At 36.3% G+C, this 14,343-nt stretch overlaps 1 protein-coding gene across 2 annotated transcripts in view; it reads right to left on the bottom strand.

Moving 5' to 3' along the window:
- CRY3 (cryptochrome 3) overlaps positions 1-8,603 on the bottom strand; it is a 371,088-nt gene extending 362,485 nt beyond the window's left edge. The window contains exon 1 of one of the 2 annotated variants that reach the window (XM_089438102.1): positions 7,889-8,603. In XM_089438102.1, the coding sequence (XP_089294228.1) occupies positions 7,889-8,444 (556 nt within the window). In that variant the 5' untranslated portion in view covers positions 8,445-8,603. The remainder of the gene's footprint in view (positions 1-7,888) is intronic. The other variant, XM_089438101.1, reaches the window with a different exon arrangement.
- Positions 8,604-14,343: the final 5,740 nt, after the last annotated feature.

Genomic DNA, 14,343 nt, shown 5'->3' with positions numbered 1-14,343 from the left:
AAGTGTCGGGTGCAATGTGTAGCCGACTAGGGCAACGTGGTCCAAGTGCATCATCATCTCAAATAACTGGGGCACGAGCAAGCAAATGGTGGTGCTGAAGAAGCCCATGTGTGGCAATTAATGCTCTGCATGGATGGAGGCCCATGGCTCTCAACGCTCACCCTACAAATACCATTGTGATCCTCTGGAGGGCTTGGATCTCGTATAGGGAGGTCAATTCCAAGATGAAAACCCACCTGCAATCTTGTATAAGATCTAATGCGTCTCCTCACCTTCCAATACAATGATTCATTAGTGCAATTGAGTAAATAAGCTTGTTAATCAAGGGCAGAAGTGAGGACTTCATAGTGGGTTTCCCTTCCAAATTTGGGGCTTTGAACATGTACTAGTGTTACCTCCCTAGGTAGGAGAGGTTAATGAAGGACCCTATTAGGTGGTTTCAACCTTTAAGGGAATGACAGGTCCAAGGTACACCCTTCAAATGGAAAGTGTCATGTGAAATAATGATGGAATGGAGTGGGGATAAAAGGAAGGCTCCAATCCACAGGCCACGGTACAAGGATAGTTATGATGAGGGAGGCCCATACCTTGGGTGTATGAACGTAAGGAGGGCGCAATCATGGTATATGAGTTACCCTGACCTTTTATTTCCACCTTTCTTCATATGCCTTTTTCTTTTTATTTTGTTTATTTTGCCACTCAAGGCTCAAGGGAATGAGAGCATGATGTGTAAGATATAGTAGTGATTACCCCCTTAAGGTGGGGCAGTTCATCGCCCACTAGGGGTTGGGACATTCATGGGTTCCTTAATGATGCAGGGGCACTCATAGGGGCCCTATGAACCAGGGTGATGGCCATAATGATAGGGGGTAGAGCTCATGTTTGGCTTTTTCCCACATGCTAAATTTTATTGTCCCGACCATCTTTTGCATTTTGTGGTACATTTCCTATTTTATGTGGCCATCTTTTTCTTTTATTGTTTATTTTAGCTACATCAACCTCTGGGGCATCATTCGAAGCCCAGCCCAAGGTGTGGACAAGGGGAAGGAGTGCTAACACCTTCTGGACCTAATAAACAAATGTGGACCTAGATGGGAAAATGTGAAAAGGGCTTGTAATGAGCGAAGGGGAGTAAAATATGTGGTGTCAAGAAGCAGGGCCACACTGTGAAAATTTCGACGCTACAAAATTATTTTGCAACTCAAAAAATTTCTCTACGAAATTTTATTGCAACGACCGAAAATTATTCTTCCAACTGTAAATTAATTAACAGTTTGTTCGCCCATACAAACAATGAATAGTTCACTACTGCAAACTTCACAAATAAAATTGTGGAAGAAATATAGCGTTGGAAACTAAGAAAATATAGCACACACAATAATTAACACAGTTATTTTTGGACAAATGCCCCTGAAAAACCCAACTTGGGAAAACCGGTGCAGCAGCTGAGGGTTTTATTATTATGCAGCAGTGAGAAATTCTAAGTACAATAATCTGGATGTCAAAATCTGGCTATCCTGTAGAGAAAATACTGGCAAAAATATCTCGAGGGAAATTACCCTCACTCTAGGCAATTCCAAGCACTGGACTGCCTCTAAAAAGCAAGTCGTCCAACTGGGTCTATGCAGGCCTTGCGTCAACCTGAAGTTGCCTACTGCAACTGCTACCCGAATTGTCTACTAATCAAGTAGTCCTTCCTCCTGCTGGCTGGGAAAATTCTTCTCTGGCACTCTGGGACTCCTTCCTAGCCTCTAGAACTAAAGACATCTTCCCCTCTCAATAAATTGAACTGCCTTCTGAGGCTTCTTCACTAGGACTACACAGCCTCCTGAAGAAACTTTGGCCTCTCTGCAAATGTACTCGCTGGATTTGGAAAACTTCCTCCAGCCTCACTGTCACTGCCCCTTGTTGTCTTTACTTCCCTATTAAAGCTCGAATTCTTCCAGCACTATTCGCTCTCTGCAAATCAAACCCTCTGAGGAAATCAAACTATCTATGGTTCTCACAAGTGTGTTCTCCAAGTGTCCATCGACTTCTTATAATCTTTTGTTGGAGCGCCAATGGCCAAGATTAAAATTGAATCAAGGGCCAAGATCATATCGGAGTCGATCCATGTGAGGTTCTAGAGAATTCTCACCTTGACTTAATTAATTTTAATTAGTTAACCAATTTTCCTAAGTTTAAACTTAAGAAACATTTAAAAAATAGGTTAATAATCTAATCAAGTCACCTCTAGGTGGGATTTCCATAAACGATTTCTAGGTTATGGAGATCTCATGTATTCTAGCCCCTCCACCAAGTTTCATGACTAGAACACATCTAATGCTACAAAAACTAACACACGCAACCAAATCAGGGTTTCCCATGTAGTGTCACTCCTAAAGCTAATAGCCAATAAAGGAGATCCCACGGGACTAGGATACAGGGTTAACCCCCTCAGTTGAGGTAAGGGAACAAGAGTACAGTCGAAGCCCTTCCTTTTTCCATGTCACCTAATAATCCATCCCCGAGTGTGCCCAAGAAAAACAAGCATAAACACTCAATTATATAATGAAAAATCATACCTTTGGGATCAGATGGCCTACCTTCAAACATATGATAATGACAGATGAGTGAGGGTACACAATAGCTAGCTCAGGTGGCAAAGAATAGTAGCATATTGAAGCTATCAAGTGGATGGCAAGGGGTTGTCGACTGAAGACAAATCTAGGAGAAAATTTTCTCCTATAGGGGTCACCCACTGGTGGTGGGTAATAGGGACCATTGCTTCATAAGGGGAAAGGACTGATCCAAGTGGATATTGGTGGCCACCCGCCTATTCCGCTTGGACCCTAGCACTTTCCTATCAGTTTCCCATTTTTCGACACAGTTTCCTATTTCGATAGTTTTCTATTTTTCGCAATTTTCAGGTCCTGAACTTCTAGAGCCATTTTGAGGCCCTGTCCTAAATGACATTTTTGGGGGAAACGGGCTAATGCAAGTCAAAGACTAACGTTTGCAAAGTCGAAAGTTGTTTTCCTCAAACAGACCTTTCTAACAGGATATCGTGTGTGCCAAACGGAAATCGTATGCCAAAATTGTGACCCCGGGAATTTGACGTTCCAACTAACTCCGTCGATGCCCATAAGCTTTTGGCTCTTCATCTCCTAAGGTTAGGTTTTTAGATGTTTAGGATTTCTCATTGTTTCTTCATGATAAAAATGCTTTGTAGCCTCATTGTAACACAGTTCAGAAAGCATGTAGCCGTGACATCTCTTCTCAAAGATAAGCTACCATTGACCGAGCTAGTTTGCTTTCATTCTGCGTGTAAACAGTTTTCAACATTTGTTATTTATTAATTGAAGTTCATTTTGTTGTATCTTTGTGTTTTTGTTTAAATCTATATTTCATTTCGTTCCTACATAAATCTAGATCAGTAATGAAATCAACACAAATTATCTTAGATTTACTAAATAACAGCACAATTAGGATCTTAACATAAAAAATATTCAGCAGAAGAAAATTAAGTTAACCAAACTCACACATGCACAAATTTCTACCCAATCAGTAGTTCTTCATTAAAATGATATCAGAACTTACTAGGGCTCCCTTTCATGAAAAATGGCCCATTGAGGAAAAGACATATACATCAATAACCTAGATCTGATATGGATCTCCCTTGTTGCTCTTTTCACTTTCCTAGAATCCGACACACTTGAATTGAAGTCCTTCTCCACTCAATCACTAAGATATCCTCTCAAGTCTTGTGCTAACTCACTATTTGTGTCTTCTCCCTTAGCCTAACCTTTTTTTTACAAGTTTGAGTTATGATTGAATCCCTAACCCTAATCTCCAAAGTGATTGACTGTTGAGATTAGATCTCACCTCACTTGAGATCGAGAGTTGAGATTACATCTAGTACACTAATTCAAAAACCTTTGCATTTCATTAGATTAACTCACTTTATCTTATAAAAAAGAAATTACTTTAATTACTAATGTAATTGTTAAGGTCTAAGGGAGTATTAGGCGACTTCTACATGTCAAGACACTTAAGCCTGTGCAGAAGTACCTTCCCGAGCTACAAATATCAACAATGCCAAATAGATTTGAAGCAGATTCAAAGAAATAACACTGTAAAAACATCATGGCAGCAAGGTTGAATCTGAAGCACAAAATCACTACTTCAAACGTCACACTGAGAGGGAGAAAGGATATATATAATGAATTGATTGCAGCAACTAGGACAAAGTGCCACATCAGTGTGCAAACATAGAAGGGAAGCAACAAATTGCTGCAAAGAAGAGTATAAACGTGTCCAGGGCACAGACAATCAAGAAAATGTCTTTCAATTTGAAATTTGAAACATCAGACAATGAAGCAGAGCCACTGTTGTCAGATAAAATCTACTTACAAAAAAAACGTTCAACCCATATGACTTCTTCCATAGAACAGAATGTGAGCAATTCCATCGCAGCATAAGAATGTTGACAAGGTCAGAATTGAATCTTTATTTATTTTTAGCAATAAAGACAGGGTTTGGATCTTGACTTTTAAGAGTGAAGACATATTGGATATGTTAGATAAACTTAACACAGTGATGGAGTTGAGGTTGTGTCAACAGTCATGGTTAGTTGTTGTGGTTTTAGGCCCCTAGTACTGGTGACTCATGGTATTACATGTAGTTGAAGTTGTTAAAAGGCTTGAGGATTCTCCATTGTGTTGTGCCAAAGTAGAGCAGTGAAGGCTCACTTGACCAAGGCCAGGATATTGGTCGGCCTGGTTTTGTTTTAGTCAAGGACAATAATAGATCTATTGTTGGATGGTTTTTCCCCAATTGGGGTTTTCCAGGGTAAACCTTGGTGTACATAGTTTGAATTTCTTGTTGCTATGTGTGCGTTTGTTATATTTATTTCTCTCATTTTCTCTGAAAGTATAACAAGTGGTATCAGAGCCAAGAGTTGGCTTCAAGTTAAGGCCTCCGTTGTCAAGGATTTATTTGGCCTAGTGGATGTTGCAACTGATATGATAGGTCGAGCAGATCTAACTGATGATAAAGAAGCAGAAGCGCATGAAAAAATGTGCATGTTCGCAGATCAGCAACAGAGCCTGAAGGCTTTGCCAAGGCCTGAGCACAGAGTCGTGGTGGAGGCGCACATGCAGGCCTTGGACTAAAATGCCCTGCTAGAGATGTCAACGACAGGGTTTCCCATGATTGCAAGGCCGCATGAAGAAAAAGAAGTAGCAAAAGGGCACAATGACAAGGAAAATGCAGCAATTGCCTACAATTTAGAATTTAGTGTTGAATAACAAGCGCTGAATGAGTTTGACACAAGAATACAAAAAGAGTTGTGCAACAACGTTGGAGTGTTGTTGGTTCGAGTTAAGGGCAAGGAAAAGTTTTTGCCCTGACGGCTGTGAGTGGTGGTGGCCTTGAATGTAGTTCGAATCTAAGACTCAAAAGACAGAAAACAAAAAGGCCAAAGAGAAAACAGAAACTCAAATTATATGGACATATGGTGAGTTCTTAATTTAATATGTTGCATTAAAATATAGACCAATCGAGGAAAACATAATTTGCCAGCCATGCAAAATTTCAAGGGTTTGAGAATAAAATGCAGCAGGCCTGTGAAGGAATAAGCACAGAGTGCCACAGATTTTTGAAAGAAAAAAAAACAGAGGATAATCAACACCAACATTGTGAGACTGCCTGTGTAGAAATAAGCAAATCTAGAGATAAATATCAAGGAAAATGCACAACAGAAACACTTGTAGCCACCTGGATGGTCGAAGAATACAGATGCAAGCCAATGCTACCCAACAGAGCACATACAAGCCAATTGATCTGTAAAACTAGCGTCTTCGACACAACATCCCGTGAATGAGAGAGGCGTTGTACATTGATCAAAGGATGAGAATTTCTATTTTTTTTAAATAGAATTGTATGAAGGTCGTAAGAGAATTTTCTTTAAAGAAATAATTAATGTACCAGCAAGATCTTCAAGTACATTCCCATGATTTTTTGATATCACTTCCTCAAGCAGCGACTTTGTGTGTGGAATGGTCAGAGAGAGAGACAAAAAGAGAAAATGATCAGGTATGTGTTTGAGTTGGACTCTGGAGACCATGGTGCGTAGGTCCATAAAGAGAGCAACCATGGGTGTTGGTTGTTGACAGAATGTTTCAATGAGATATCATGGATTGTTTGCCTCTAGGAAGATGATGTCTTTGAAATGTTTGATATCATGGGCGTGGAGGGTGAAGTCAAAGCAGTGGCAAGATGAGAAGATGACAACTTAAGTGCCATAATAGCAACAATTAAAAAAAAAATGTTATAATAGAGTCAAAAAAATTTACATGTAAATGGGCATACGACTGTAAAACCTGGTAAGGCATGCGTACCCCGGTGAATCATTGGTAAAGTTTGGATAAAGACCTAGGTGATATAGGGCAGCATGTGGTGATATGATGAAGCATGTTGAGCTAGGACAGCATGTGAGATTTTCAATACCTTGGCATTGACCGGGTAGGCCCTGGAGGTGAGCACTGCAAGGTGCTAGTTCACTTCGCTGGTTTGGCTGGATTTGGTCAAGGAGAACCCAAATTCAAGTTTAAAGGGGGATTGTTAAATAAACTTGACCCAGTGATGGAGTTGAGGTTGTGTCAAGAGTTATGGTTAACAGTTGTGGTTTTGGCACCTGGTATTGGTGACTTATGGTATTAAGCTCGTGGGATTTCATGTAGTTGAAGTTGTTAAAAGGCTTGAGGATTCTCCATTGTATTGTGCCAAAGTAGCAAGATGAAGGCTCACTTGGCCAGGGCCAGGATGTTGGCTGGCTTGTCTATGTTTTGGCCAAGGACAATAATAGATCTATTGCTGGTTTGTTTTTTCCCGATTAGGGTTTTCCAGGGTAAATCATGGTGTACATGATTTGAATGTCTTGTTGCTATGTGTGTGTTTATTATACTCATTTCTCTCGTTTTCTCTTAAAGTATAACAAGGCATTGGTCAAAAGAGAGGAAAAATGAAATGTTTACCCCTATATTTGACAATGTAATGCAGAATCACAAAATATTACTCTCTATCTCTGTAAACTAAAACCTGATGGTCTGCCCATCACTTTGGGTCAAGTATGTTGGAGGTTAACCCCATAGTTGGTGAAGGAAAGAGGAAAAATGAAATGTTTACCCCCATATTTGACAATGTAACGCAGAATCACAAAATATTACTCTGCATCTCTGTAAACTAAAACCTGATGGTGCCCATCACTTTGGGTCAAGTACGTTGGAGGTTAACACCATAGTTGATGAAGGAAACCAATAAAGGTTAATTGCTTTTCCGACTAGCCTACAAAAAACTTCAGATCAAGGATACATTTGTTGAGACGTGTATCTTGATAGATTGTCAAGATGAATACAAAAAAACTTGAAATGGCAATCTAATAGAGGTGGAAGATTGCTTATGTCAATTTGGTGGAATTCTCCCTTCAGACTGAGGGATAGTACAGTCTAATAGAGCACCAACGATATTTCAGGATCTGAAGATGAAGTGACACAAATGATTGATGTACGCCAGCCTAATAAACTTGAACAATTTGAACAGCAAAGTATTTCAATTAGTAAGACCATTTTGTACAATTTTGAGCTGGTAATTCTACATTGGTGTAGTAAGTTCTGGCTGTGGCATGGAGTGTCTAGGAAGTTCTATATGACTAGAAAATCACTTAAAATTGCAGTGCACTGGTGCATGTGATATGAAATCATCACATAGCTTTACAAACAAAAATCATACAGATTACCATGTTGAACCAAAAACAAAAATCACTGAATAAACCAAAAGGATCAAAGCCCATCGCTGCCTCTATCACTGTAAAAAAATGGTGAAGTTATATGCCTCAATCAATCCTTACCTCCAGTTTTAGGAAACCCAAAATAATGTGTGGTGCCATTGAACAAGCGAGGATCAATGCAGTAAACAGGCAACACTGCCTCTGATGATTTCCAAGCTCGGCACAGCGCCTCGTTGTCCAAAATTCTCAAATCGTTTCTGAACCAGACAATGGCCACTCCTGACCCATTTCGCTCGCCTTTTATCCCCTGCACACTGTACCTTCTCAGCGCTTCGTCTGCAACCTTTAATTGGTCTACCCGTAGTTTCTGATAAGCCGGAGTCTCATTGCCATCGTCTCTGCAAGCTGACGGACTCTCTCCCTTCTTCATTGCCCGAGATGAGCAAGAAAGTGATGCTGGAATGCTTCTTCTGATTTGTCCCAAACGTGAATGCTGGGAACTACAGATAGTAATGATGGTTGTTGGGTGTCGATAAACGGTAATGAATATGAATTTGACCACAGAGAGAAACATTGAATGGAGTGGAGTGGAGAAATAGAGCCATAAGGGATTTATATGGCTATGGTGACACTGGTTGACGGAAACGTTGGCTGATAATTGACGTGGGCCTTTCATGTCCTCGAAACACTACAGCAAGGCACCATAGAAAAACGCACTGCACGTTTTGGGTTTGGTGTTTTTTTTATTCGTTGTGTCCCCGCCATATTTACGTTTTGATTTCTGTTGTCCAGCCATATTTTTCCAGCAATTTTGTGCTAAATTTGGTAAAGCTGTGTGGGATTTGCAAGTTTATGTACTATAGATATTAAAGAGTTCAAACAAAGATCAAAATTGAAACTTATAAATAAATTCTATAAAAGATAAAAATTAATCATAAAAATTGTATTTTAGTTTATTAAATGAATGAGTGTAAATATTTAAATATTAATTAAAAAAAAAATTATTGATTATAAATAAAAATTTAAAAATATATTAAATTAAATAATAAAAATAATAAATCATTTAATTTAATTTATTACATTGTAATTTTATTTTTATTAATAAAATATCAAAAAAATTCATAATATACTTATCATATTTATAACATATATTGATATATAAAAATATGAATTATATATATTAAAAGTTATTTGATTATATAAATTAAGAGAGATTACGCGAAAAAATCTCTCTTAAACTTGATATAGATCGCAGAAGCCTCAATACAACTATATAAATTAAATTAATTATTCTTATTCATATTTATTATATTTTATAATTTCATATTTAAATTTATTATATTTTAGAATTTTATATTTAAATTTAATTACTAAATATATAAAAATATTTAAATTTATTATATTTTATAATTTTATAATTAAATTTAATTACTAAATATATTTATATTTTTTAAGTTATATATTTATTTGATGATGATGATAGTGGTTAACGTTCACTGAGACCAAATTGGTCTATCGAACCTATAATTTTCTTAGTTTTTAATTGTCTGGTTCCTCGCCTTTCTTGGCGAGATGGACGTTGTAGCTTTCTTTTTTTTCTCTACGGTCTTCCAACTTCCTTTATCTTGCATCTCCTTCATCTCTTCTTGTTCTTGGGACATTGGTGTCTTAGCTTCACGATCTATTGTGTTCATCCTTTTGAAGATAGTCGGAGAAGAAGTTTGGTCTAGGAGATCTGCTTTGCTGTTAAATGAAGATTTATTTTGTGCAATATTCGAATCCTCATAACTGTTGATGCTTGAGGGGATGGGGCTTTCTCCATGCTTGCCTTGAGAGTTGTTTCTTTCTTGCTCGATTTCTTGTGATTCAGAGTTTTCTCTAGAGTATTCTTCTTTGATGACAGTGTAGTGTTCTTTTTGTGCTCCTTCCCACCATGTAGATCGGTGGTGGTTTTTTCTAGCACAATTTTTCTGGGAGGCTTTTGGGCAATTTTTGGCTAGATGGCATATCTCAAAGCAAGATCGGCATCTCAAGAGGACACTTTATCTTTGCTTGTTAGGTTTATTTCAACTGGGAATCCGGCGCTGAAGTCCATTTCCACACAGATGCGTGCATAGGTGGTTCTGGCATATTCCTCTATTTCTAAGCACCTGCAGTAAAATTTCCCAATTGCATTTCCAATGGCTTTTAGCAAGGAGAGATTCCAGAGATGCAAAGGTAGGTTTGGCAATCTCACCCAAACTGATGCTGAGGTTATGACTGTTGTTGAGGGGTCGAATGATGGGTTACATGGCTTCATGAATAGGCCTGAGTTTTCCCAAAACCAAGGGCCAGAATCTAGAACACATTGTCTGCTTTCAGGATTTTCAAAATCTACTATAAAGAAACCCCTAGCACAGGGGTAGATATTAATTTCATCAGAAATGACAGGCTTCCATACCTCCGAGATCCAATTGTGGAGAGTTGTCAGCGGCGGCCAAAAACCATTGAACCAGCAGATTAGGGCACTTTCGGAAAACTTCAAAGCGTTATCAAGTGAGGCCTGGACCACCTAGACAATGGGAGCTGGGGCTTCACTAATGATATGGGCAGGAGCTTGCCCTCCAGAAGCAAACGAAACTGAGCCAGTAGCTATTTTCGCAAAGCTGGGAGCCATATTTGCCCGTAAGTCGCAGAGAAATAAGGCAGAAGATTAGATCTAGAACCCAGCCGCACCGAATTTATTTATATGTATTATTAATAATATATATATCACATTATATATATATATATATATATATATATATATATATATATGTGCTTAGTCTAACAAGGCATACACACTCTACCTCACTCTAGTTTTGAACATGTGCCCTCTTAGGAGGAAACACATACTCTTAACCATTATGCCCACTCATATATTATTTGAATGTTAATAAAATTTAAAATGAGAATATTTTTATATAAAGAGATATAAAATTTATATAAATATAAATAATATTATTAAAAAATGATATAGATTCATTTTAACTCATGATTTACCAAGGGTTAAGAGCAATCAAATTTATCGAGGTGCAAACTTTTTCCTCAGGTTTTGCACTCAATAAAAAGGTTTGAGTTTTGACAAATTTGATCATTTTCTACCCTTGATAGATCCAGAATTAATATGGGTCTTGATTAATCAAATGAAAATTATTTTATGTTTTTTTAATTTGAAAAGTTAAGAATTTTTCATAAAAGATTGTATTTGTCATCATTTTTTAATTTTTTTAATTATTAATCAATTTTGCTTCACAATATAATATTCATAAAAAAATTTCACAATGAAATGATAACGCTCATTTTTTATAATTATAAAGAATAAATAGTGTTCAATTTTTTCCTTCCAACCATGTTAGTTAAAAAAAAAAAGCATTATAAATTTTATGTAACACAATTATATTTTTATGGAGTTCATATATAGACATGTATTACTTATTTATTGAAGTTATAGTTTAATAATGGGCATGGGTAAAGTATTTTCTTGTTACTCAAAGAGGAGAGCTATTGCAAATTGAATTAGCCCTTATGATTCATTGTTTTGTTACTTGGATTTACCAACCATCATCTTTTGTGACTACATAGTGTGCTCCTTAGACTGATTTTCGAATCTAGATGTAACTTGATCTAATTCATTTCATAAGTATAAATTATAATTTAATTGATTTCATGCATGTGAATTTTCTTTGTAAATTATGTTATGTGTATGTTATTTTCTACATTTCTAAATTCAAAGCTAGACCATAGACCAACATTTAGAAATATTTTTATCATATGACATTCAATTTAAAAGGTAAGTAAATTATAATGTGTGATTTCATTTTGATTCCTGACTACCACTTAAAATTATGAATCTTCTCTATTGAGTACTAATAGTAAAGTTCATTCATATTCACTAGACTCTCCTTAATATCACCCATCCCATATTCATTAGACTCTCCTTAATATCACCCATCCCAAGTTAATCTTTCTAGGACACACACACATACACTTAGACTTAGAGTTTTTTAATATAATATCTTTTTCTAAAACACAAACTCAAAAGAGGTTAGACTTGTAAATGTATTCATTGACTTGTTTGGAAAACTCACCCTAAATCAATGTTGCATCCCACTATCTTATGCAATGTTTGTAGTATCACAATCATATTAAAGAATAATTATGCCAAGTTTGTTGTGCGACTGGCCTTTTGAAATGACATGAAAATGAAATATGTCACCAGGAAAATAAATCATTCCCTTCCCATTTTCTTAGTAATCCCAAAACACAAAAGATGTAGCAATTCCTCCCAAGATCTTTTCCATACAAATCATGGGCTATATAATTATGGTTTTTTACCATGGCATAACTCATACATACCCCACAAAAGATAGAATCATTCCCGTTTTGATTTCTTAGTAAATACCAAAACCAAAGAAGTTATGGACAATTCCTCCCTAGTGAATATAATTTATAGTTTTTAAATTGATTGCAAATTTCTATAGTTGGAATTTGAAGAATGCAAATTCAAAAGATGATCCACAATGTTCATTATTTCAAGTCAACATTTTGAATCTCAAACAGGATTCACTCAACCTATCATATGCAATATCACTCGACTTATCAAGACATCTGATTGAATAAACTCATTCAAAGGACATAGGTGATGGCAAAAAAGTGTAATCACATTGAATTCTCCCATCATTGAATTGAGAGATAGTAACTTGGTGGACATAAAAACCAATGAGGTTGTTATAATTGGAGTAAAAAAGGTTGGGATAAATGGGGATGAGGGGAGTGGGAGTTGGGGTGGGGGGTCACACACATCCCACCTTCCATGAACCTCCCCCCAATTAATATAGTTCATATTTATATGAGTTGGGATGACAAGTGACCCAATATTCAACTAGAGATGTGATGAGTAATAAAACCACATTGATATGGATATTAACATACCATGTTTCTCTTTCACTAAGCATTGAAATCATAGTAAGGATGAGTTAAAGGCATAAATGTGGTATTATTTACCTAGGGATTTATAGTCAACCTCTTGTACTATGTTTGGTGTCTACAATTTCTAAACGGGAGGCTTGGTTTGAGGGTCAATTTCTCTACATGGTCCTTGATGGTGTTCAATACATCACTCTCATTTAACACCAAAAGAATATGTGGCATGATAAGTTCATTCCAAAAAATAAATTTAAACCATTGACTAGGCTTTCCTTTTTTATTCAATATTCAAGGATTTTAAAGGGAATTCACTACATGATGGTTATGCCCTTTTGAAATTGATCAAGTTTTTTATAATGGTTTAGTTAGAATTAAAACTATTTATGAGGAAGGAACCTCTTTTCTATTTAATGGACGTAGACTAAAGTGTGTCAAAAGCCTCTTAATTGAGAAGAATTTGTTCAACATGTCTTACAACAGTACGAGATAATGATAGTGGGAAGCGAGTACTTTCAACCCGCTGCAACTTCTTCTTCATCCATTCTTTTCCTTGAAAAATAATACAAAAAAATAATTAAAAAAAGGAGAAAAAACTTTATATGCATATAAAGGTAAAGATAAAAATAAGGATCCAAATATGAAAACTAATCCTCTGGTGTAATTGGACATAATTTTTGCTTGAAAACCAGGCAACTATTGGGAAAATATTCCCCAAATATTTTTCTAATAAAAGGGAGGTTGTTAGTTGTAAGAAAAGAAATACGGGTTGTTTCAAAAAGAGGGAGTTTTTTTTATGTCTGATTTCTTTATCAACAATATTGAGTCACTGATGAATTAGGTTCATGAAAACCCTCCTTATTACAAAGCCCTAGACAATCATTTCAGTTATTCTTGTCACCACAATTAGCATATACCTTTGTTGTAGTTACTTTCATGAATCAACACTCTTTAGTATATTTTTCTTAGTTCAGTTCTTCATGAGTTTAAATGAATTCTCAACATCAACAGTCAACATTTATGATTGTTTTGATCAAAGGAAAAATATAGATACATATTTTTCATTTTCCAACATCAAAGCTTTATGCGATCACCCTTAGCTCTTAGTTTTCAAGTCTCTCTGATTCTAGCAATGTTTTGGAGCCCCAAATGCAACATTTTGAAAGTGACCAACCTCCAGGGACACCAAAAGAAGCTTTAGAAATTTTATTTATGCACCTATAGGCTTTCCTATAACCACCACACAATCTTGTAACAGTTGTTACAAGATCACTATAATGATTATAGGATGATTTGAGCATGCCTTTTGCAAATTGTCTTGCAAGTAAGGGGATAGATCAACCAAATACCTCCAATGTATTCTCTTTCTTCCTGTTTCCTTCAACATTCATAAAAAACAATTCATTTTGGTTCCAAGATTCAATAAAATAATCAACCTTCAATAAATAAATCACTAACATTTTTCTAAAAAGCTTAGCATGATCAATCATTGCACCAACCTTAGTATTTCATTGGTGTACAAATCCTAGGTTCCATTTCATATTTTCTTTACAAGCATAATTCAATTCTTAAGGTAAAAACTTGAGGTGAGTAACTTAATTTAAGTTTTCGTATATTGAAACGTGGAAAGA

This window comes from Pinus tabuliformis, chromosome 9, assembly GCF_031772625.1.
Source record: "Pinus tabuliformis cultivar Carrire ecotype Pingquan chromosome 9, CPIR1, whole genome shotgun sequence".
Taxonomy (NCBI): Eukaryota; Viridiplantae; Streptophyta; class Pinopsida; order Pinales; family Pinaceae; genus Pinus; species Pinus tabuliformis.
Note: the sequence above shows the minus strand (reverse complement) of the source record. Positions and strands in the feature narration are given on the sequence as shown.